The 25380-nt window shown below is 39.2% G+C and overlaps 2 protein-coding genes across 4 annotated transcripts; one reads left to right on the top strand and one right to left on the bottom strand.

The window, feature by feature from the left end:
* Window positions 1-2420: 2420 nt before the first annotated feature.
* Window positions 2421-7044, bottom strand: nup35 (nucleoporin 35). 2 transcript variants are annotated; one of them, XM_044132311.1, is made up of 9 exons: window positions 6906-7044; window positions 5324-5491; window positions 5110-5246; window positions 4312-4369; window positions 4126-4234; window positions 3893-3962; window positions 3663-3791; window positions 3452-3580; window positions 2421-2681 (listed from the first exon to the last, which is right to left on the bottom strand). In XM_044132311.1, the coding sequence occupies exons 1-9, from the start codon at window positions 6916-6918 to the stop codon at window positions 2604-2606; spliced, it is 891 nt and encodes a 296-aa protein (XP_043988246.1). In that variant the 5' UTR covers window positions 6919-7044; the 3' UTR covers window positions 2421-2603. The 2 variants fall into 2 exon arrangements, with proteins under 2 accessions (XP_043988246.1, XP_043988247.1); XM_044132312.1 differs by lacking the exon at window positions 6906-7044 and adding an exon at window positions 6671-6817.
* A 97-nt stretch (window positions 7045-7141) lies between these two features.
* On the top strand, window positions 7142-19263 carry dnajc10 (DnaJ (Hsp40) homolog, subfamily C, member 10). Of its 2 annotated transcripts, none has more exons than XM_044132309.1 (25): window positions 7142-7207; window positions 9195-9437; window positions 9530-9692; window positions 9807-9857; window positions 9990-10072; window positions 10800-10931; window positions 11893-11986; window positions 12327-12404; window positions 12552-12595; window positions 13388-13453; window positions 13542-13607; window positions 13710-13799; window positions 13880-13987; window positions 14056-14170; window positions 14285-14412; window positions 15472-15588; window positions 15664-15765; window positions 15864-15924; window positions 16101-16195; window positions 17049-17182; window positions 17260-17313; window positions 17873-18020; window positions 18222-18344; window positions 18438-18545; window positions 18631-19263. In XM_044132309.1, the coding sequence occupies exons 1-25, from the start codon at window positions 7199-7201 to the stop codon at window positions 18640-18642; spliced, it is 2424 nt and encodes an 807-aa protein (XP_043988244.1). In that variant the 5' UTR covers window positions 7142-7198; the 3' UTR covers window positions 18643-19263. The 2 variants fall into 2 exon arrangements, with proteins under 2 accessions (XP_043988244.1, XP_043988245.1); XM_044132310.1 differs by lacking the exon at window positions 7142-7207 and adding an exon at window positions 7806-8163.
* Window positions 19264-25380: the final 6117 nt, after the last annotated feature.

Below are 25380 nucleotides of genomic sequence, written 5' to 3' on the forward strand. Positions count from 1 at the left end.
AAGAAACGTACCACCTTTAACATTGTCTTTGTCCGCTTCCAGATTTTTCCCTGCCTCTCTTTTTTTTTCTTCAGCTCATTGTGCAAAATTTTTAAGATGAGTCAAAGATAAGTTCAGGAAATATACTGGGCATCAGTTTTCAAACAATGGTAACATTTAGAAACGAGCTTTCCAAACCAACCTCATCCTATGTGGAAATGTAGTTGCCCCCCTTGTTCAACACATACACTGTGAATAAATGTATGTAACTTTTATTTAAAAACTTTTTTTTTTTTTTACATATTTGTTGAAACTGTCACTGTGTTGTGACAGTATGATATGAGACAGATAATTTCTGAAAATTGAGCTCCTCTGCCGTTCTATCTAGAAACAACCAATCAGAGCGAGGAGGAGGGTCTTAGTGGTGTCAATCACCCTCTGTGTGGCGCTACCGACCACTGTCTGCTATGCTGCAGCTAGCAAAGAGTGCTAAAACTAGTTAGCATGGCCACTAATGATGGGGCATAAACAGTTTTCCAGAATCAATGAGTACTTTTGGCACCATTAGCACATTAAGCAGCAAGTACATGAGGTTGATTGACAGTGCTGAGCCCCTCCTTCTGGCTCTGATTGGTTGCTTTTGGTCGGGAGTGGTGCATTTTTTCAGACAGTAATAGTAGCTGTGTCCATCAGATTGGAAATTTTTACAAAGTCATATCTAAAGCTTAAGGCGTTCTAGTGTACCACAGTGTGAACTGCTACCTACAAATGGAGATAACATGAAACAGTGGGGAAGAAGAAAGAGATGGCATCCATGGTAATGTTGCAGGCTAAAACATGTGCTGACCAAACAAAAAAAAACAACAAAAAAAAAACAGCCAAAGACCCATCTCACATTTCCCAGAACACACCGGGCTTTAGGGTGACAGAATATTTACCACCATTTTGAGCAAAATGGAGGCTTGATCGGTCAAAGTTTCTCTGCAGAGATGTAAAAAGCTCATTGTGGGTTATCATTGACACAGTGCTGCCAAGGGTGAGACAACCAGTCTGCAGGTGTAGGGCGTAAACAACTTTTCAGGGCCAGGTTGGTTTGGGCAACTTTTATCCCATCAAACAGAAACTGTAATTTTGTATTCACATGCTGTCTTTGTCAGACATTAGCATTTGATGATCTTAGTGTGGAGTGTGTGTATTCAAAGACCAGAAATATGCATTGAATCCAACGCTTTATTATCCGTCCTGCAACCCACCTTCATCGTCTCTACGCTACAACAGGAACTTCAGACTCATCGACCTTCATACCTCTGCTCCAGTTTATTTTAGAATGAGCCGTAATAGATATGGTGAAACCTGAGGTTGTGGACTGATCTCGAAACATTCCAGATGCCTGAGCACAAAGCTACAGCTCCTAGTCAAAGCACCCATCCATCTACCCCTTTGGACCGAACCAGCTGGACGGTTTTCTAATCACTTATAGATCTCAGCTGGCGTCTTGGCCTACTTCCCTTTTTTGGCGAGTGTTCAATATTTTTTCCTGGTGTCGTTTCACATTATTACGCGTAACTTCATTTCTGAAATAATTTGTTATGGTTTCTTTCTATTATTCTATTTCTATGATTGTAATGTTTCTACTTTAGAAATTGGTCTGCCATAAAAAACTGCGTTGAGTTGAATGCTTCTTTTTAGCCCGCTGTGGGTCCAGCTCCGAAAACGTGTCACAACTGCAAAACTGTCAAAAAATATATCCATCCACTCAAACAGACATGTCTGATGAGGACAACATTAATCAGAGAAGAGGCTTGTGGTAACTCTGGAGGAGCTGTAGAGATCCATTACTCACATGTAACGTTTTAAGATGTAAAGACACTGGATTAAACCACTTCCACACTGTGAGCAGATTCATCAGTAGCTGTGACTCACCTTCTGTTAGTTATTCATTCAAACACAGTATGTGTCAGTATAAACAGTTGGAGCACAAAAGAGCACCTCCCTGGGAGAAAAATGTTGCTCAACTAGCTATGAAAGCTAACACAGGGTGTGACGCCAGCTCGTTTGCATTATAATCTTCAGTTTTTTCTTAAATTTAAATATTTACTTTCAGCTATTTCTCTAAGTAACTCATTTATCCTGTATGAAAATATTTTCCTAAGTTCCTTTCCGAGGATGTCTTCTTAAATGTAGCTCTCTGGTTTTCTTAACTGCCTGGAGAATGTGTCATAAAAGTTTATAGCGCCATCTACTGGACACATCATTCTTTCTAATTAAAAGGAGAATCTGCTACACCTGCTTTTCTAATCTTTCGATTTTATTTACATCCATGTATCCGTCTGTCCGTCCATCCCTTTGCCTGGTCAAGGGGGGCCTGGTGTCCATCTCCAGCGGTCACCTTGACTGCGTTGCCACCTTGTGCCCAATTAAAATTAAATGACTCAACTGGATTGAAGAAAAAGACAAACTTTATTGAGAAAAAGACATTAAAAAATCATGATAAAAAATAAGCAGACAGAGATTCTCCAACCGTCTCTCTCACACACACACACACACACCCACCTACACACACACACACACACACACTGTAGTGAATCCTGTTCTCTATCTGCATATACAGTATTCCTCTCTCATCACCAGCCAAACATGTACTCCATTGCTTTGGAAACAAAGCTGTCGTCCTTCCTGGGCGTCTGTCTGTCTGTCACCACCTGAGTGTGGACAGATGTACACAAATGTTCAAACTGAAACGATTGAGAACGATTCTGCATGCAGCAGCAGAAGCTGTGTTTCCACTACAAGTGTGCGCAAAACTTTGACGTTTAACTAATGTCGAAAAACCCAATTTTGCCGTTGCGGCGTTTCCGTTAAATGAGAATTTAAATTAAAATCACACGTGAATATGTTTGTTCACGCAACAGATCGTTAAAACCGGGCCATCATCCTTTGCTGACCCAAGTGTTGATCGTATGACTTATGTGATTTGACAAAAGTATTTTCATTGCAGCTTTGCAAAATACATTAATTTTGATATGGCTGAAAAATATGACTGTGTAGTAGAGGAAAATAAATAAATTAATGTAGATTGTAGTAAATTTCAACTAAAATACTCAGAAATTTTGAGAGAAAAAAAACTTAGAAAACTAAGTTTTCTTATTTTTTTAAAGCAAATTTGCAACTTTTCACACTCAGAAATGTCCAAGTTTTCTTTCTAGAAAATTTCTGAGATTAATCTCTTCATTTCTGCGTTCTTTCTAGCAAATTTTAGACTTTTCAAATTCTGAGATTTTCTTGTTTTTTGTAGAAAATCTCTGAGATTTTTTTTGGCCGATATGTACTCATCCTTTGTTTTTCTATGTACAATGACCCTAATACACTGACATAAAACATTTTCACTAAGCAAATTCATTTTTAATTTCAACTTGCAGAATTTTAAGGTGAATGGAAATGCAGAGAGAGTGAGATGGAGATGTGAAGCCACCTGGTAGTCGCTGCCGGAGCTCCTGTAGGAGGCGCTGAGGGGCCGGATGGCGGACCGAGGGGTGGAGGGGAGAGCAGAGGAGGAGACGGAGAGGGGCGGAGAGACGGCGTCTCTGCTCCCCATCACACTCTGGGAGAAACGATCAAGGGTCAAACCTCAAATTTAAGTGAAACAGAAGCAGACGGCATGCTGGGTAACAGCAGGAACGCACCTTGTCTATACAGGGCTTAACTCCCACCATGATGGAGTCTCCGAACACCTTCCCGTCTTTGGACAGGGCTTTCCTGGCCTGCAGTCTGGACTGGTACTGGAGGTGCATCCAGTTCCCAGGAGACGCCATCTGCCAACACATCATCAGTTTGGGTGTGTGTGTGTGTGTGTGTCAGTCAATCAGTTTGTAGCTGAGAGAAACCACTAAAACCAGCAACTAGCTGCTCTCACCGTGTGTTTGAGAATGTTTCCATACTGAGCGAACTGCAGCAGGATGTAGGACGCTGAGGCTGGAGGAAAACTGAAACACACATCAGTGACTTACCATACTGCTGCACTGCTTTCATACTGTTTTTCTTTGTGATCGTAACATGACCATAAACAAAATATATTAAAATATTTTCCAGTGATTTCTGCAAGCGACCGTAAAGCTAACAGGCTAGAACGAGGTCGAGTATGGATACCCAAAGACCGTGACCCAGGTCTGGTCCAGCTGGTCGTCAGATGACAGAGACTCCCCCTGACTGTAGAAAGGATCCACCTGCGCCGGAGAAAGGCATCCCTGCTGGAACACTGGACACAGGAAGCCCGGGTCAAGCCGGGATTCACTTTATGATAACTGAGTCAGTGAGGGGTGTATCAGTACGCACCTGCTCCTGGAGTGGAGGCCTGGCGTGCTGAGAGGGGAGACTGCATGACTGGAAAAGACTGAAACAGAACAGAGACCCAATGTTGACATTGATGTCTTAAGAGATCAGACACCAGCTATGTTTGCATTACAAATTTGTGCAAGTCTTTGTTCATATTCTGGTAATGCTGAAAAAACAACATTTTGTAAAAAAATTATATTAAAATAACCCATGAAGACACTTGTTCACACAATAAGTCAGTAAAAATCATGGCAGCGACAGATGTAAACTTTGTACAAAAAAACCCAACTACAAACTACAAAGACGACCACTTCCTGTTGTCTTCTTTGTGGTTTTCACCAGTAGTAACATCCGACTGTTACTATTGGTAACAATCGGATCATCACTGCTTGACTGGTGTGAAGCGGAAAAAGTCTTACCATTGCAGTTTTCTTTGGCAACTAGTGCACTTTATTTGAAAGTGCTAAGACCGAAAAGGTGGTAAAGAGAAATGGAAGACATGCGGTAAAGATCACCAGGTCGAGGTTGTGCTTAACCTCTGCGCCACCACAGCACACCCTCTGTTTCGAAAAACCACCTCATGTAGCTCCCTTTTTTAAAAACACAATTCTTTTCTAAATTAGTGATTTAGAAAAGAATCTGTTTCAATTAAGCAAATTTCAATTTGCGCATTACTATGATTAATGGAAACACAGCTGATCTTAGATTAGCCAAATTAAAGCCGTTTTTGCTAACTGCTCTGTTCCGGTTCACCTGGATGTCTCGTCGTCCTACTCTTTTACCTGGCTGCGTACCGACCTGCTTGAGTGCACTGAGCGGCGTTCCCGTGGTGACCAGGTCGTCGTAGATGCTGCGGACAGGTGGCGCTCCGCTCTTATCTTTTGGCGTGGGGACGACGGGCTGCGGGGCCGAACCTCCTCCACTGCTGGCGCTTCCTGAAACAAACCCCCAGATTAACACACACCCTACCCACAACAACAACAACAGCAACATCCAGCTTTGTTCTGCTGACCTCGACTTGCACTCAGGCTCTCTGCGAGGGGCGAGGTCAGGCTGAAAGGGCGGGGCTGCGGGGTGGCCGGTGCCGGCAGGTCACCCATGAGGAAACCGGGGAGAAACTGAGCTCCGGAAGTCGGCTTTGGCGAGGCGGGAGAACCCAGAGTCATCGGTTCAGAACCCACTGGAAGACAGCGACAGCAGGATAATTTTCAAGGGTTATATTCCACAGGAATCTTTCATGTTTTGAGTATCAGATAAATCAGAATGTAAGTGTATGGCATTGATGTTTAACTTGGTAGGCCACAGAGTTGGGTAATAACTATTTACATTTGCTCAATTACGTTTAGTAATTCAGTAACTCTTTTGAAAAAAACAAAACAAAAACGAAATCTACTTTTAGGAGTATTTTTACTACCCTGTACTTCTTGAGTAATTTTATTATGAAGTATCGCCACTCTGACTTGAGTAAAATTTCTGCATTCTCTATCAACTGAATGAAAAAACAAAAATTCACCTGAAAATTCACACATTTTTTTGTTAAAGTTCTTAATGGAAGAAACTGATTTGGAAACGTTCTCTCTTGACTGATTTTCATTATTACTTCACTTGTATAAATTATTTTCATTTTCATACTTAAAATACCAAAATTTCTGCTCAACTTCATATTTTGGTCTGTCTGATGAAGTAATTTTTAAATATTAAATAATTGATCATTTCATCACTTGCTCTTCTTGAGTGGACTTTTTTGTCAAATGTTTTTACTCTTACTTGAGTGATTTCTTGGACGGCTACTTTTTAATCTTACTTGAGTAAAAACATGCGGTAGAGATCACCAGTAGTTCTACTCTTAGTTGAGTATAGGTTTTAGGTACTCCACCTACCTCTGGTAGGCCAACACAAGCACTGTGAAAATGTTTGGTGTCACGAAAAGGAGTGTTTGTATAAATCTTTATGCAAACACACATTTGAAAAGTCACACATGCATTTGTATGCTGCCCCCTTCACTCTGTTGTCTCTAAATGAAATCCAGGGCAACCACAAGTCTGAAGCAGGGTTAAGTCATGAGGAAAGGTGTAATGACTCTCATTCACACTTTGTGGTAAGTCATTTAAGGAACAGAGCAAACATGTGGAAGGTGATCTGGTTACATTAGACCAAAAACAAGTCATAATGGCCTAATCAAAGACCAAATTCCAACTAAGCATGTCTGGACATGAGTGCTTTAGAAAGCAAATGTAGGAAACCAATAAGACTCACTGATAGACGGCAGAACCAAACACTTGAAGCTGATGTGACTTCAGCTAAGGATGGTTCCACCGAGTAAGGTACTGACGTAGGGAGCTCAATATTATATACTCACCTCACTTAAGGAAGTCAGTAACATTTCTAACCTCCACCGAGTTATCTATTGCGCGGAATGATCACAATTACCGTAGAGAGCAAAAATATCCCAAACGAATGAGTAATGGTTAACTGTGTGTTTCAAAGCAAGACATAAAGCTGCTTTCGGTGTTCTTGAGCACACAACATTAAGTGGAAAAACCACTTTAACACTAGCAGAGCGCGCGATGAAGATTGTATAAAAGTTACAGTACCTTGTAACTCCATTTTCTTCTTTTTCTACAGCCGCGAGTTTCAAAAGTAGGAAGTGACGAAAGGGGGAAAATAGGCCAGTGGCAAACAAACTCAGCCGGCAGAGCTAGCTCTTCACTAACAGTAACTTCCTGTTGTCGACACACAAACCTCTGATGGGTTCTTTTTATTAAATAATCTAATGTGGAGAAGTTGAGCGGGTTAAAGCCCGCTTTTTAAGGGAACCACAGCTTGTTCACGGAGAGCTGGGGTTAGCTGATGGTTCGCCTACAGAAAGTTCCGGCGCATGTAACTGATGGCATGGGTGAGATGTTCAAGTGCATCGTTTTTTAACACGTACCCGTATAATTTAAATATTCAGAAATGTTAAAATGTGTTTCCGGGCACAGTAAGATACAGTATGGTAATACTTTCCGAATTAATAATATGTAAAATAACAACAACAACAACAATAATAATTAATAATAATAATACAAAACTAAAGTACTCATATTATGTTCTACCTGTTTGAATATGGTCGCATTTAAGCTAAAAGCAGAAACAAATCCTAAAGACTTTCAAAATCCAATTGCGGTTGGAAAAATTGCGATTATGTTAGTTGCCCATGGTATTTAAACCACCTGGCAAACATGACAAATAAAACTTAACTTTCATCTTCCTCGTTTGGAGTAAAGTTTGTAAGTGTTCGAACTACAACCTAAAATCAACCACTTTCTTGCCACGGGTTTGAAACACAATCAAAAAATAACTTATTGTAAATATGTCTTTAATTTCTAATTTAGACAGACATAATTACTTAATGGGTGTATGCTTCGCTGAGTATCAGATAAATCAGAATTTGAGGTAAAATATTTTCCAAATATGAAATCGTAAACGGCACAATTTTCGAATGCACCATACTTTACGTCATCTTCATGTGGTTGCGGAGCTTCAAATTGCATCAAGGTGCCATAAATATTCGAGCTAGTTTCCGTGAGTTTAAAGGTTCTCGTGTCAAAATAAAAGTTCAAATTCAGCCGTGAGTATTTGGAAACGCTCCTGCCCTTTCTTTTACTGGCTCTTAGATGGGAAGCAAATAACTATGAATTGAACGACGCAGTCATGACTTTGTTTCAAACGTTTCGGTTATCCACAAGACTTTATTTTGATTGAAAAGAGACGGAAGTTGCTCCGTTATCGTGAACAACTTGATACCGGCATGAGCCGGATGCTGATGCGGATCTTCATCTGCAGGCTGGAAGGTGTTGAATCTCCTCGGAGGTAACAAAGCTTTGATTTTATTCACCTAAAACGTTTGTAAACATTAGAGGAAATATTCGATTTAACCACAATTCCGCACCGTCTATACCCTCTGTAGCGGTTAACAGGCTATTAAGATAATTAGTAGTTCTTGTTCCAGTTAGCTTAGCTTAGCCTTTTAAAGAAGCCTTTTTATTCTGTGAAAATAACGCTTTTCAGGAAGTTGATAAATTTATTGTCCTCAACAAAAGTTAGAATTTAAACAGGGTAGAAATAAATTGTCGTTATAACTGCATTTTCTTTCTATAACTTGTTACTGGTCAAGTAGCGAATGTACTGAAATGTTTTATTCTTGTGCAAGTAATTTTATTAGGTGGGGATTTTTAGTTTTCATTTAGTTGTGATTGATGTTTATGATTAAAAGAAACGATGTTTGCCTTTTTTGGGATGTAGAATTCGGTGTATTTTCTTCAATTAGGAAGCTGAAAGTTGTATAGTTTGTCTTTAAAAATGAGGCGTACATTTTCTCGTGCGCAAGAGATACTTTTGGTAGCCAACCAAGTCATGTTCAAAAACTACTACAGTGAATAATGGTTGCAGAAAGTAAATAAAATGTTCTGAAAACACTAAATAATGTCACTCAAAAACTCAGGGAAGGCGAGGTAGATTATATCTTGTCTAATTTCACATTATTCTGTCGTGCGCACGTGAAATTAGCTGGTGCGCACGAGAAACCAACCTTTATTTATTTTTTTTCACCCATGTTGTTAGCCAAAAACGCAAATCAAATATTAATACTAACATGTCCGTGGCGACAGTCCTTTGTTGAAAACCGGTTTTAATTATATCCACTCTTAGTTATATCCAATTGGCAAAAAATATCTTGATAATTCTCAAGATATTTCGAAAAAATATCCTTTGGACTAGTGAGACAAAAGTGAATCTGCTTGGAGGGCTTATACATTATAGAAGAATATCATATAGTCGTGCAGTGGTGGTAGAATGTTGATACCTGTATGACGGAAATGAATATTGAGGATATTCTCCTTCAGTTCCAGGTTCTAGGGGTTACAGTAGGAGGACCAGAGATGGGGCCCAGAGTCGTCAACAGGGTCTTAAGACCTGTTATCCTCACGCTGTCGCTGGTTTTCGTCTTTGCCATCTTGCTGGCGGCGGTTTGTGCTAAGGAGTCGGACTACTACGAGCTGCTGGGGGTCAGCAGGGAAGCGACGACAAGAGAGATCCGACAGGCGTTCAAGAAGCTGGCGCTCACCATGCATCCTGACAAAAACCCTGTGAGTCACAGACAGGAAAAGCCAAAAATCTCAAACATTTTGGTAGATTAAAGTCTGCTTGTCATCGTTAATGCTGACCAACGATTGCTTAGGGCGACTCCTCGGCTCATGAGAAGTTCCTGAAGGTGAATCGGGCGTATGAAGTGCTGAAAGATGAAGACTTGAGAAAGAAATATGATAAATATGGAGAAAAGGGATTGGACGAGCAGCAAGGAGGACGCTACGAGAGCTGGAACTTCTACCGCTACGACTTTGGTGAGACTCCATCTATTTTTACCAGGACTTTAAATAGTTTTTGTTCTAAACCACCAACTCCTATTATGATGTTTGTATCGTATTGCGACTAATGTATCGGTCTGTCTGTTACAGGTATCTACGATGATGATCTGGAGATTATAACTTTGGACAGCGGAGACTTTGGTAAGGTTTTAACAAAGAAAGCAACAACAAATCACAGTAAATGAAGAAGTAAACTGTTGCAAGTAAAGTGATGAGAACTGCCAGCATGTGGGTTAAAAACGGTGAGTAAACTTCGATGCCTTTGTGTTCTAGAAGCAGCAGTGAACTCTGGAGAAATCTGGTTTGTCAACTTCTACTTTCCACGATGCTCACACTGCCACCAGCTGGCTCCAACGGTAATAAAACACCAAAATAAATAGACACACTAAACACGCCTCTGGAGTCCTGCGCAAATTCAGGTGTGTTGTCTGCTGTTTCTGAACACACTTGAATTTCTAGCTGACTCTTGTTAAAACAAAAGAAACAAACAAACAAGAATAAGCTGATTTTGGGATTAAAAATTTGCCACCTTTAGTGGTTTCGATCGGTGCATGTGTTTTGGGTTAAAGAAAATAGAATTTACATTGTTATAAAGAAAAATGTTTCCTTTGCTGTGACATCACAGTCTTGTTTTATTTATTTTTGATACATATCTATCAACAGACAATCTGGGGATGAAAGCTCCGCCACTATATGGTCAAGCAATTATTAGCAGAGTTCACATAAACCAAACCGAGACCTCGGTTTGTAGACAGACCAGAGTTAGGCTTTTTGGTCCACATCAGACTTTGACTGCACATTCACACCTCCCCAAACAAACCAGACTTTATAGTGAAACGGACTAGAGTTCTATTAAATCAGACTAAACAGGGAATGCGCCCTGAGTGTGTACGCAATAAGCCTTTGACGAATCTCCAAATATTGGTGGTGGCTGACTTGGCTCCAGTTCAGGGTTCATATACTACAGCTGGATTTCTAATGAAACACAAGGCAGATATGCTGTGTTTGTAGACTTAATCATTAAGTAAACCTTTCTTTCGTCAAACCCTTAACATTGTTTTCTCTGTTCTGTATGTGACGCAGTGGAGGGAGTTTGCCAAGGAGATGGACGGAGTGATCCGGATTGGAGCGGTGAACTGTGGAGACAACAACCATCTGTGCAGGAGGAAAGGCATCAACAGCTATCCCAGCCTGTACATCTATAGAGCAGGACAGGTCTGTTTTATATATGCTTATTTATACTATTACCATACTCAATATTGTAAATTATTTTAATATACTCCTTTGGTTAAAGTAATCAAAGGAGTTGAGAAAGGAGATGCACAAGATTTACAGTGTCTTGTAAATCTTTATCAGCCATCCACAACTTCCCTTTTTCCAAGGAGTGTGAATACGATGCAACACCAGCTGCGTTTCCATCACAAATGTGCGCAAATCTTCGTCAATGTTCCATTGATGTCGAAGAAACACAATTTCACGTTTGTGGTGTTTCCAGTGCAATTAAAATCACACGTGATTTTATTCACACAATAAGTCATTAACAAAAAACATGTCGTACCAAAATCCTCCAACCACTCCCGGTCATCTTTCTTGATTTTCCTCAAGAAGTAACAACCAAAAAAAAGTGTTCCCATCACAGTTTTGCGAAATAAACCAATTTTTATTTAGCCAACGAACCTCCTTATCTTAGCGCCAAAACTTTTTCAATTCAGTTCAAAGTTCAATTAAAAAATACCTTATTGATCCCAAAGGGAATTTAGATGTTATTGTTACTCTCATTAATTCAATTAAAAATGCTATCAAACGATGAAAGTTTTTTTCCAAAATTGACATGTGTCCATTAAACTAATTTATTTTCAGTATATCAAGTTGCTCTTTTACATGGTCAATGAAAGCGTGACTACAGAGGCACATTTCTTTTAGCCACTTCTCAATCAAAGCCAATAAAGTCAGACCATGCCATTCAAGTGTAGTTCAAGTAATGTTCGTTTTTATTGTTTCAAAGCAGCTGGTTATAATGTCCCAATAAAATCACCAGCTTTCAGACAGCCTGTGGGAAGATGCCACGTTGCTGATTTGTCAATCTCCAGATCAGAGTTGCTTCTCACTGACATGCACCACAAGCAGAGTTCACCCGATGAGGACCAGCCTCTGATCGATCTGTGTGTTTCTGCAGAGGCCGGAGAAATTCACAGAGGAGAGAACCAGAGACAACCTGGTTCGCTTCTCCATGCAGTTCATCACTACAACAGTCACTGAGCTGTGGCAGGGTGAGCTCATCCTTCATCCATTTTCAGACCAACCATTTCAAAGCTGTCAACTTTTCCATCAACCATCTGTTAATAACACAATATGCATCTTTATTGTAAGTTCTATACTGCTTTCGTGTAGTAAATTATACGCAGGTTTTCTGTTTTGTTGTTTCAAGATGAACCGGTCAGAATTTTGTGGCTTTGAGTCTCTGGCTTTTGAAACGTTTTGACCTGCTGATGTCAGCTTTAAAGCTTCTCTCTTAGTTCATAGTTTGTTTCTTTGATTTCAAACCACTTCTGTACACACCTTGGAAGGAGTGTCTTTCTGTTCAGCCTCTTATTCCCTCTTTCTCTCCAGGCAATGTGTTCACTGAGATAGAGAACGCGTTCTCGTCAGGACTCGGCTGGCTTATCACCTTCTGCTCTGATACTGGAGGTAACATAGACAGCTGTCAGTGCAAAACATTAGGCTAATAACACACACACACACACACACACACATATACACTCCTGTCATCAGAAATATCATTAATAACTTTGTAGATTTCTGCTCTACGTGCTGACACGTGTCTGTCTTTCTCAGATTGTTTGGAGCCTAGGACACGACAGAAGCTTGCCGGAATGTTGGTGAGAAAAAAGCTGAATTGGATAGATTTTAATGTCATCAGCCGAAAAAAGTGAGACACAACAAAACAGTCAGCCTGGACTATATCCAAATTCTTGAATTAGTCTTTGTTTTAAACCTATAGACAAGTGATGTTAGGTTACCTTGATAAGCAGTCATAACAGTGTGTTTCAGTCGGACATAAGCCATCTTTTAGAAATGATTAAAAAACGTAGTTTTGTCTAAATTCATCAAGCAACCTCTCTTCCTAGTACAACCACAGATTTGTGTCATTTTGCATTATTTGACATTATTCCAATAAGTGTACATGAGCTTGTTTCATTTGAGGAGGTGTTCTATGATATTTGAGCTCTAAAAAGTCCCCATCTCACTAATTTCACCACCAAATTAATCATGTTTAGTGGTCTTGGAATATTTTCTATATCCCCTCTACAATACTAATCACACAGCTGTAATAAGTGAAGCCATGTGTCGACTCGAGATCATTTCTCTTTCAGTTCAAAGATAATAACTTCAGTTTTGTTTCTATTCAGCTGGAGGACTTTAACACACATGCACACATTAACTTACTCTAAGTGCTCACAGTGCTTGGATGGGTTCGGAGTCACCTGCTGACATAGTAATATAGAGTTGTGCATCATCTGCGTAGTTCACTAATTTCATTTCTTGTTATAACCAGAGCTTGCAGGAGCATGTAGATAATAAATAGGAGAGGTCCAAGGATTGAACCTTGTGGCACCCCACGAAAATCTTTGCAGAGATCTCTGGTCTGAGTGACGGTTGTTTGCGTTTAGGATGGTCTTGTTAAGGTGGGATGGATGGACTGCGCTACACAGCAACAGCTCTGCGATAGTTTTCAAGTAAGACATACCGCTGACATGAAGTAAATGTTGTTTTTTACGGTACGTGTAGTTGATTTTATTATTATTTTTTATTTTTCTATTTCAGGTGACAAGTGGAGCCACTGCTTTGTTCCCTCCTGGAAGTTCTCTGGAAAAGCAAGGCAGCGTACTGGTATGATAGAACATGCTAGTATCTGACTGACGTATCGTTGGAAATACAGTGAGTCATACTTCGGTTCATGTTGATGATTCTGTTCATGTTCATGTAATTTAGTGGTTGAAGACTTTGGATAGCAGGGAGATCTACAATCAGGTCATTGATCATCTGCCTGATCTGGAACTGCTGACGAGTGACAGTTTCAAGGTAGAAACACAACACAAAAGCAGCTGCTTAATCAGATTTTATGTTCTGTACTCTAAATGTTGAAATCTACCTATATGCAGAAGAAACTGGCCCATCATCGCTGGTTGATCAGTTTTACGTTCAGTGGCCGATCGGCCTCCAGCGAGTACAAGAAGCTTCAAGCGTTTCTTCGAAATGATCACATACAGGTAAGCGGCCTTTCTGCTTAGCTTCTAGTCTCAGCCTGACAGTCCCAACCGGCCGTTTGTCTGTCCAGGTCGGCAGAGTGGACTGCGTCGCAGACTCTGAGCTGTGTCAGACTCTGTACATCCACAAACCCTGTGTGGCTGTTTTTAAAGGACTGGGAATCCACGACTTTGAGATCCACCATGGTCAGTACCGCAACTCTTTTATTTAATCCTATTACTGCTGGTTTGCCTCTTTCAATGCAGTCAGTTTGTTTCAGAGTGTCTGAATGTCCGTTGTGTCCTGTTGTCCGTATGCAGGGAAAGACGTATTGTACAACATCGCGGGTTTTGCCAGGGATAGCGTTCGCGCTCATGTGACAACGCTAAGGCCAGACAACTTCCCCTCTAACAGGAAGGAGCCCTGGCTCGTTGACTTCTTTGCTCCGGTTTGTAAAACCTTCTGGAACTGTAGACTGAAATCATTTCTGTTTGTTAAATGTCAAAAAATAATGAGATAGGGAGTATTTTAGGGAGTTTATTGTACTTTGATCAAATTCAGATTCATTAGAGGGGTAATATTATATGCAATTGACTTCTTAGATAGTTCTTGAATAGGGATTGAAAATTATGTAAAAAAAAAAAAAAAAAGAAGCAACATCTAAAAACCCAAGCTTCCAAAGGAGACTGTAAAGATCCCGTTGTAGAAGAACAACAAAGTCAATGTTTTGGAGAGGACGACAGAAAACCTTGATCTCAGTTCCATAGAAAATGTGTGTTTGATCAAGGCAGCCCACAGACCTGATCAAACCCATTCCTGATCCATTCCTCCAGTTCTGTCAGGAGGAATGGATCAGAACACTACGAAACTATTGTGATAACCTAAAGGAAGGAAACCCAAATCCTTTGGCCCAAGTCTTGCATTTAAAAGGCAATTCTTCAAAATACTAAGGAGATCTAATATTAATATTTATTATTTTCAGTAGACTTGGTTGGGAAAATGAATTGATTATTTGTGTTATAATGTATTTCTAGATTTTTATATAATTTTGGAGATTTTTAAAACAGTTTCAAAATAGATGCTGTTGCTATTTTAAGTTGGGTTTTATCTGTCTAGTAACATGTAGGATTGTAGATTTCCTGTGGCTTTATAAATTCACAGGAAGAAACCTGTCACATGGCTGACAAGAACCACGTCATTAGCTATAAACACGACCAAAACCTTAGTGTGTTTTGTAGTTTGCAATCTTCTGAGATTCAAGATGCACCAAATCTCTGTTGGCATGATGGACGGGTTCTAGTTCTACACCCAGAACACAAACATTCACAGATACTCGTAACTGGAAATGCAAGTATTTGTGTTGTGTATATGTGATTTATATTCTTTTGTAATGTTAATGCTGAGAAGCAGTCAAGAAATATAATCATATTAATCCAATTTATATTTGACCCAAAAACAGCTCAGTTTCTACAGTTTGGTGGATTAAAAATATTCATCCTGGTTGCAGTGGTGTCCTCCATGTCGAGCCTTACTTCCTGAACTGAGAAAAGCTTCCATCCAGTTGGCTGGACAGATGAAGTTTGGCACCTTGGACTGCACCATCCACCATGACTTGTGCTCCACGGTAGGCTCAACCCTCTGGGTGTTTTGTGCTGAGGGATAAATCTGTTGGTCATCCTTTACCCTCTTTGTGTTTCAGTATAACATCCAGGCGTATCCCACCACGGTCATCTTTAATGGCTCCTCCATGCACGAATACGAAGGACATCACTCAGCGGACGGCATCCTGGAGTTCATACAGGTAATATTTAACTTTTCATTGGGTTCTGTGTTGTTTTTTTTTTACTTTTATGAAAGTAACCAGAAAGGTGATTTCTTCTTTTATTTTTGCTTCTCCAGGATCTGGTCAGCCCATCTGTGCTGGTCCTGGATCCCTCCAGCTTCACAGAGAAAGTTAAAGGTACAAACTTTAAATGAATGTAAGGAAAATTGTTCAGTCATATAAACAAGAGGTGCAAAAATAATGTGTCTTTAACATTTTCAGATCCCCTTAAAACTCACTCAGCATGCTCTGGTAGAAATGCATCAATGTCAGTTCAGTGTAAGCTTTAACCAGGTTGGGTGGTGATGTTGCAGGCAGAGCTGCGGGTCAGACCTGGGCGGTGGACTTCTACGCTCCTTGGTGTGGTCCCTGTCAGGCCATGATGCCTGACTGGAGACGCATGGCTCGGGTATGACAGCAGATGCACAAATTCAAAAGGAGGCTAAAGGGATCAGTATTATGTAAAATTGGCTTTTTTGAGCTTCACATCTTATGTTTCTGACGCGGGAGTACCACGTCAGAAACATCCCTAAACTGTTTGTTCTGTCATGCATGTTTGAGGAATCTTTTAATCTCCCGTGGCAACCATTATGCTGTGCAAATTGCCTGGTGGAACCTAGCTCCACCTTCAAGGACAGAGCTCCTCCTCAGAGCTGTAGTTCCCATGCGGCTCCCTCACTAAGCTCCTTCAGACTAGCCAGCAGCAATTAGCAAACACCTGGTGGAGCAGGAGTTCTTAAAGAGACAAACACCCAATTTCAAGTCATTAAATTACAAAGTCAAATTTCTTTTAAGTCATTTTTGGTATTTAGTGCATTTTTATAACAACTGAAGTCAGAGGTTTTTTGTTGAATTTCCTTCATGCCGTCACTCAAAATGACGGCATGAAGGAAATTCATTCACATGCTATTTTTACCGGTCAATTTTTGTAATGATGCAAATCACATATGTTATTTAGGTGCATTTAATTTTAAATCTCAATATTCAACAAGTTGAACAGAGAATCCAGGTCTCACCACACATACAGAAGATGAACACAGAACTGTTCCACAGTGACAAAAGCCACTGATTGTGGCCCCAATTACTATGAACAATTCAATTGAACAACTCCTCTTAAATAATGACAAGTTCACATCTAATGTTTTCTGGTTATTTGCATAATGATTAGTTAAAACAGCCTCTGATGGATGTGTGTTTCCCACCAGAGGAATCGGAGAGAAGAGGAAGTGCAGTGAAAGCTGTCTCTCCTTACTGTCTTGCAGATGGTTTCAGGTCAAATCCTGGTGGGTTCAGTGGACTGTCAGCGCTTCCAGACCTTCTGCCAGAGTCAGGGGGTGAGGGCGTACCCTGAAGTCCGCCTGTACTCTGGGAACACCAGGCAGCCAGACCGCTTTACGTAAGTGACCACTGTGGAAGAATCAGCCTCAGATTCTTCTTCTGAACAGAAGAACAGTGATTGGTTTCTCTCTGCAGGAGTTACAATGGCTGGCACAGAGACGCACATTCTCTCAGAGCATGGGCTCTCAGGTAGCATCTTTATCCGGCTTGACTTCCTTCCTAACAACATGCTTTTGTTCCCACCTTTTGTTCCTTTTTTTTTTTTGCTCTTTTAAGTATATTTCTGTATTCCCATATTTTCCTCTACTACTTCTCCTGCTTATATTTTAAATTATTTTTCCTATTTTTCTTCTTTCTTTCTTTTTTATGTTTAGTTCTTTCTTTCTCAAATACTTACTTATTTACTAATTTACTTAAATACTTGCTTAACCCTCCCACAGTCTTAAGATATGTGGTCATTTGGACTGAACCCACGTGTGTTTTTCCAAGATTTTATTCCGACCGTGACATTTGCTGCTCTTCTCCTGGATGTCGCACTAAGACCACATAGGGGTTAAATACTTATTTACATATTTACTTACTTAAGTACACACTTACTTGCTTGAATACTTAAGTACTTACTGACATACTTACTCCCTTACTTGCTTAAAAACATTTCTTCTTCTTGACCTCATTTGAGGTTTCATGAGTAACCCAGAGTCGTTGGTTGGTCTGTTAATGGGTTAATGGAGTTAGGTGTTGTGTGTAGTTCTTTGCCCAGAGTATCGGTGGATCTGACTCCAGAGACGTTCAGATCCCAGGTTCTTTCGGGTCGGGATCACTGGGTTCTGGATTTTTACGCCCCTTGGTGTGGACCTTGCCAACACTTCGCTCCAGAGTTTGAGATCCTGGCTCGGGTGAGACACATTTATCAACAGTTCATCCCAAAATTATTCTTACCCCGAGAAGATTTTGATTGAAAATGAGTAGTTTGTTTCTGATAGGAAACCAGATATTACGTTCAGTCTGGAGAAACATGTCGGTAAAATAAAACAAATGTGTGTGGTAACTTGACGCATAAATGTTGTTGAGTTTTTAAAGGTTCTCTGTATTCTCAGATGGTTAAAGGGGAGGTCCGGGCCGGGAAGGTGGACTGTCAGGCTCATCATCAGACGTGTCAGTCAGCTGGAATCACCGCCTACCCAACGGTCCGATTTTACCCAAACCTGGGAACTCGGAGGGTGAGGACACAGACACACCCAGCAGAGGGCGCCTGTGTTTCAACCGTTCTACTTTACAACTAGAACAATAATAACTTGTGCATGTTACTACAGTATGAACACAGTGGGGAGCACATTAACAGTCGGGACGCAAACACAATCGCTGACATCATCAGACATCGGCTAGAGAAGCTGTCGCCACGGTTACACAACACACCAAAGGTAGCCATCTTTTCTGTTACAACTCAAAGTTTAAAGTCTCTTAAGATAGAATCAGACTATTCTTCTGGCTCTGCTTGTTTTGTAGGACGAGCTCTGACAGACAAAGAGGTGCCATAGAAGCCCAACAACCTGAGGGAGGAATGTATTTGGATTTGATTGGTTCGGTGAGTCAGCACTCCAGGAGTTGACAACAGATGAGACGGTCAAGTCACCGGCTGATGTTCCTGTCTTGAATCAACTGAACTCTCTAGCCTTAATTTTATCCGCTATTATTTTGTCTCAAATGTTTGTATTTACTCTATGAAGTAAACTTGTGAGGCAGTATGGAATATTGTACATGTTACTGATACAGTTGCACACACAACCTAATGAGGACACACTACTGTACTGAAGTGTTCCTGAAGGAGCATTTTCAGAAACAACTTTGTTAAAAATAAAATTTTTGCAGCCCTATCTAGTTTTATTCGGTTTGTTTTAAACAAATATGTATATTTTTTGCATAGGTAAGCCAGACCTAAATGTAAATCGTTAATGTTTTTATGTGTCATTGTATTTGATTTTGACTCTACTGGCTCTGTTGTTTTGATGGGGAACAAAAGTTCTGGATGCCAACTTGTTAAAAAAAGTTATAAATTGACAATTACACTTATGGTAATGGCAAATTTATATAAAAAAGAATACAAATTGAAACAAATAAAACATTATTTTTTCAATGTTACACAAATTGCCTAGTTTTTTATTTACTTGTTTACATTGACTTGCAAAAGTATGTGCACCACTTAAACTTTTTACATTATAACCTCAATGAGTCGTGAAGTCTCTCACAACTCACTGAACTTCCAGCACTAGAAAACATATTCAAGGTGCAATTGACAGAAAAATTTTATGTCTTCATTTGATGATTGTGTGGCCCCTCTCTCCATCCTCAAATGCCGCCCTGGGAAACTGCCCATCTTTGGCTAGTATAAAAAAAATCACCATGGGTCTTTTTAAACTGGTTTATTACTTCCTGCAGTGCTGTGGCATATCCATAGGACTGTCATTGAACATAATATGAGGTTAAAAAATAAAAGTTGCTTCTGCTTAGGGCTGAAGGCATCAGGTTGGTGGCATTGATCTTTCATCAGATAACTTGTTTAAATTCCTGTCTCTAAAACTTTGAATAGCTGTAGAGACCAGTAGAATTTATTTGTTTAAACTGCAGTTGATATTAACAGACCATGTGTGGATTTTTCTTTGAAGGAAATAAAATAAAATTTAGATACTTTTCAAGCACTGTAAAGATTAATAATTTTTTTTGCCAATGCTCAATTTGGCCAGCAGGTGTCACCCTTTGCATTGTGGAGGACATTGTGATTGACCAAATATGGGTTAATAAAATTAAATATGTTTAAATCGAGTTATTTTCTGAATGTAATTTCAGGTAGTTGGGGTCTGATACATACTGGGAACATCTGGCTACACTGAAATGATTCATAATAGAAATATGTTCATTTGTAGCTAATGGTGCGTAAAATGCCAACTTTTCATTTAAAATTGTACTTCCACTGCACATTCGCTGGGGTATTATGTCATACTAAAATCTGCCACATTAGTCACCACTGACAATGCCAACCAGGGACATTTGTGGACGTTACCACGAACATCCAGCCTTTGCAGATTGGCGTTCTCGGCAAATTACTGTTGAAAGAAAGAAAAGGGAAAAAAAGCAGAATAGGATAGAAACACACGTTATTGTCCCACAGAAATGAAATTCGAGTGCAAAGCGGCTGTAGTTATCCCAAAAGTGTTTTATCTTTTTATGGAAAGCAGATACAAACTGACTCGTTTTATAAGTGTGAGCTTTAAGTTAGAACGTCCCTTTGATTCTGCAACTAAAAAGAAGAAAATAGAGTCCCGGGAGGCGAAAATTATGCGCTGATATTTTTTTTGTTAATTGATAAGAGGCTTTTATACTTGACGCGTACCTTGGTGCAGCTTCGAAAAGTAGATCTCATGCGAGGTTCGTATAAAGCCACTCCCAGTCGACATCCGGTTTGAGTGAAAAGGTGGCGCGTGCGATCAATGCTGAGTTTCAGGAGAGGTAGCTCGGCCCTGGTAATCAATGAGCACGCGGCGCATCCCCTCGTGGCCATCTCAAAGCATACATTATGCTTGTCAGTCTTTGCTATCAATAATTGTGTTTTCATTACATATTTTCGCAAATTTTCATCTACATTCTGGTGATGTCGAAAAAACACAATTACGCAATTGCGGTGTTTTTATTAAATAAGAAATTAAATTAACACCACACATGAGTAAGCTTGTTCACACAATAAATAATTAAAGCTAGCGCTAGCATTCATGCTAGCTAGCACTCATCATCTGTCAGAGGAAACGTTGGAGTCTTATTCAGGCCAAGACCCTCATACTTGGGAGCGGCTACGTATGCGGCGTTTTGGGGAAATTGTAGTCGGCCATTTTACAGAGTAGCTATGGATTCGACACTTTTGAAAGACACACGACTGTGCCATGCAGTGAGAGCTTTCATAAAATCATCATTCTCCTTCAAACTTCTTACCGTCTTCTTTGTGGTTTGCGCCAGTGACTACCTCCAAAAAAAAAAGTGTTTCCTTTGCAGTTTTGCAAAATACACCTATTTTTATATATAACCAGAAACTATCTTACACAAGCAAAACAATATTTTAAATTAAAAAAACAAACAAACAAACTGGATTCTCTTTTCTAATTTGCCATATTTCCTTTAAGCAAATGTATTTATTTATTGTAATTGAAATTTGTGCTATTATATGGTTAATGGAAACACGGCTAGTGTATAAACAAGCTGTGTAGATGAAATAAATAAAGGTGGCTAAAGCCAGCAGGGAGGAGGCAAATAAAGCCTGGCGGGCCACCAGGCTTATAATACACTGCGGGAAACCCTGGACAACTCTTCCCACTGAGCTCCAGCCGCCCATTGTTAGCCTCTGGTTTAGTGTTTAGTTCTTATTTCTTATACTCTGGTTTTTACTATGTTTTCTCCATTCCTGGCCAGTACAAGCCTGGCATTCTAGCTCCTAAAGTTACAGCACTTGCCGCCAGTTTGCCTTTAAGTTGCTACGTTGACAAGAAAACACCTTTTTTGTTATTCTTCAGTTCTGGAAATAAAGGCTTTTTATATGTCATTATTATTCATGTCAGCAGTGTAAATGTTACCACCAAACGTGTGGCCAGAACAATCACTCCTCTCCAACTTGCATGCAACGAGCCAAATCTCCAACCGTTCAACATGAAAAGTGCTTTATTTTATTTTATTTTTTTTCCTGACATCATCCTCCAAACATTCGCAGGACTAACAGGTTGGTTCCCACAGCGTTGGTCCAACTTGCAGCTCCATTTCACATCATGAAACAATAGAAAGACTCACACAGTAAGTGGTTCCAGTGGTTTATGGAGCAGGGCTGCGTCAATGCTGACCTCCCAAACAAAGGGAAAAGCCCTGGTCAAACAATTCCCAAGTGGGAAAGTACCTTAGGTTGTTTAGTTAATTGCAGAATAAGAGAACATTGTAAGTTCTGGTCTTTCCAGGGAGAGAATTTTTTTTGTTTTTATTTGGTTACATAACTGAAACTTAATCGTTGTCTATATTTCTATACACAAGATTTTCCTCATTCACTGTCGTTACTTATGGCAGTGAACGGAAAAATTTTAATAATGAGCCATTTTTGTGTGCTCCCACTTTATACTTTAAGTATGTAGGTAGAATGTTAGTGATAGCAATCAGCAGAAGAATAGATTGTTATGATTATTAGAAGTGCAACTTTAGCTCTGGTCATTGTGGCCTCAATTGCCATTAACAGTCACATTTTTCATAAATCTATATGCAATTCTTATTTTAAGAAGTGAAGCAATTATAAACAACAAAATGAAACAGCTCTGTCTATTTGTGACTGACAAACAAATGTTAATGTCAATTCTCTCAATTAACTATTTATAAAGGCTTTTTTGTATTTGTTTTTTTCTTCTATTCAATGTTCTATATTGGTGTTAAAGTATAAAAGAAGGTTTTTTATTACTGTTGTGTGAACATGTTTAAAATATTGATTGGCTTCATGTAAGAGTTCACCACACTGACATCACATTCACCCTGATTAGATTATCTTAAATAACTGGACTTATGTAGAAACATATTTTTAAAAATTAAAAACACATTTAATAGAATCATTTTCCTTGATAGCACGTTATTACAGAAGACATAATATTGATAATATTCCATAATTTTTAGTACTATTGAAAAGTTCAATTACTCTTCAGATGCTTTATCAAAGCCTATATTTCTGTTACTTATGATGATTTTCTGCTTATAGTGAAGGCAAACATGACATTTAAAATTAGACCATTACATCAGACCAACAAAAACTACTTTTAAAACCAGAAATGTGGGCTTAATGAGCAGTGTGTTTAATACCTGCTTAAATATTATTTTAAAATTGTACTTTTAATCCTCATCGGAAGACATATTATGATTTATTGAATGTGACTTCCAGATAAAAGCGAGGTTTATCCTGTGGTGTCTTAGCAACTAGTCGCTGTAATACGCCAACTGGCCAGCGGATGTCAGTATGGCAAAGCAGAAACTGTTCAGGGAAATTCTATAACAAATCGCTAATGTTTTATCAAAAAATTTTACAATTCGAGTTGTTTTTATTTCAGATTCACCTTTTGTCCGTTTTATTAGTCTGCCAGTTTAGATCCCCATCTAAATATTGGTTAAAAGAAAGGATCTAAGAGTTTCCATATAACAGGACATAATAAAAAAGATCTGCTTCAAAAATCATTTCAATCCATTCTTTTATTTAACCCGGTGAGTTACTAGAAACAAATTTTTATTCACAATAACAACCCAACGGGGAGGGAAGTGTGGAACCCAACAGGTTCCATCATGTCATTATTCATAGATGAGCCAAACGTTGAGAAGTTGCTGATCTGTTAGCATGGTTCAGCAGGGACAATCAGTCTGACATTCAGGCAAATTTAGATCCAGGTTCCTTTTCATAACACTTCCTCATTGTTGCAAGACCAACTTTGAGCAAAGCTTCAATTGTTCTCATAACAGTGTCCTGTAAGTGGGCGAAATGTGGCTCCGGGGGCCATTTGTGGCCCTCACAAGGATTTTATTCGGCTTCTGACCACAAGTCAAGAATGGTTAAAAAAATAAAACAACAACTGATGACCTCAAAATTTTGGAAATGTCTGTTTGTTTTAAAAAGCAACAATACAAAGCCCTTTTTATGCTTTGGCCATGTAATGAATTACAGATTTTGTAAAATTTTGTTTATTGTTGAGGAGATAAAGTAAAAAAGAATTACAATATTTAAATTTTTGCATTTTTAATGTACTTTTCCATCATGTTATTCGCTCATTAAAAACATACCTAGAGTGTTGCCTTGATTCTTGCATGTTTGAGAAATCCTTTAATCTGCCGTGGCAACCATTCAGCTGTGTCAAACGCTTCGTGGGACCGCTCCCCCCCTCCACCGTGACTCCCCCAAGCAGCTCCTTCAGACTAGCCAGCTGCAGTTGGCAAACACCTGGTTTAACTGCACTATCTGCTGAGCTCATTATAGAGCAGCGCTGGTAAAAACATTGTTAAAGGGTTAATAGAGGAGCAGTTATGACTTCCTGGAGGCGGAGTTTCAGAAAGAGCAGGAGTTTTTTTAAAGTGACAATTTCGAGGTGTTAATTTACAAAGTCAAATTTCCTTTAAATCATATTTGATGAACACAGTGTTTTTACAAAAATGGATGGTAACATAGTTATTTGATTGTGCAATAAAATGGCTCTGTGTGCCTGAAAAACACATAACACTGCCCCTTTTAAGGATTTTGTGGCCCACTAGTGGGTGAAATTTGTGACTTTTGTCACCACTGGTTCTTCAGATCCATTTTCCATAAATCCAAAACAAGCCCAAAACACCCACCTGCCCCCTTCAACCACTGCCTTACAGTTGGTTTAATGTATTTTTACTCATTTGCTGTGTTCAGTTTTCTACAAACATGCCAGAGTGCTGTTGGTCAAAACATTGATCTACTGGCTTCATCTGTCCATAGTTGTGTTGTAAGAAGTTTTGGGTTTCATGAAGATTCAATAGCTGCAAATGTGAGTTTCACAGCCTCTTATTTTTGGAGAGAAAACGCAACGTCTCAAAAATAAACCACACTTGCTCCTAATTATGCGGCCATTACATTTAAACGCTGTTTATGCATGAAACAGAACCCAGACATCTGCTGACGTCCAGGTTCAGCAAGGGGAATGTTTTGTATGCAGAATCTTTAACAAATGAAAAAAAACCCCAAAAGCAATAAATAAAATGAAAGTTGAACCCGGTAGAATGGTTATAAAGTTGATTATTAAGTTATAGTTGATTGGGAGCTTTTACACAGATGGGAGGGAGAGCGGTGGCCAGCTCCAGCTGCTGGAGGAACACTTTCTTCTCTGTTTTCTGTCAACCGTTTGTCATTACAATAAAAATAAACGGACCATTTTCCGATTTCTGTGTGATCACCTGTAAGTGGAGGCTGGTTAATGAATTGTCTACAATAAATGAAAATATATATATATCACAAATATATATATATATATATATATATATATATATATATATATATATATATATATATATATATATATATATATATATATATATATATATATATATATATATATATATATATATATATATATATATATATATATATATATATATATATATATCACTACATCTCAAGTATATTTTTCTTTGCTAGGAATCAATGTCTTTAATGTGTCACATTTAGACTAACATTGTTTTTTTTTC

Source organism: Gambusia affinis, linkage group LG11 (assembly GCF_019740435.1).
Source record: "Gambusia affinis linkage group LG11, SWU_Gaff_1.0, whole genome shotgun sequence".
In the NCBI taxonomy this organism is placed as follows: Eukaryota; Metazoa; Chordata; class Actinopteri; order Cyprinodontiformes; family Poeciliidae; genus Gambusia; species Gambusia affinis.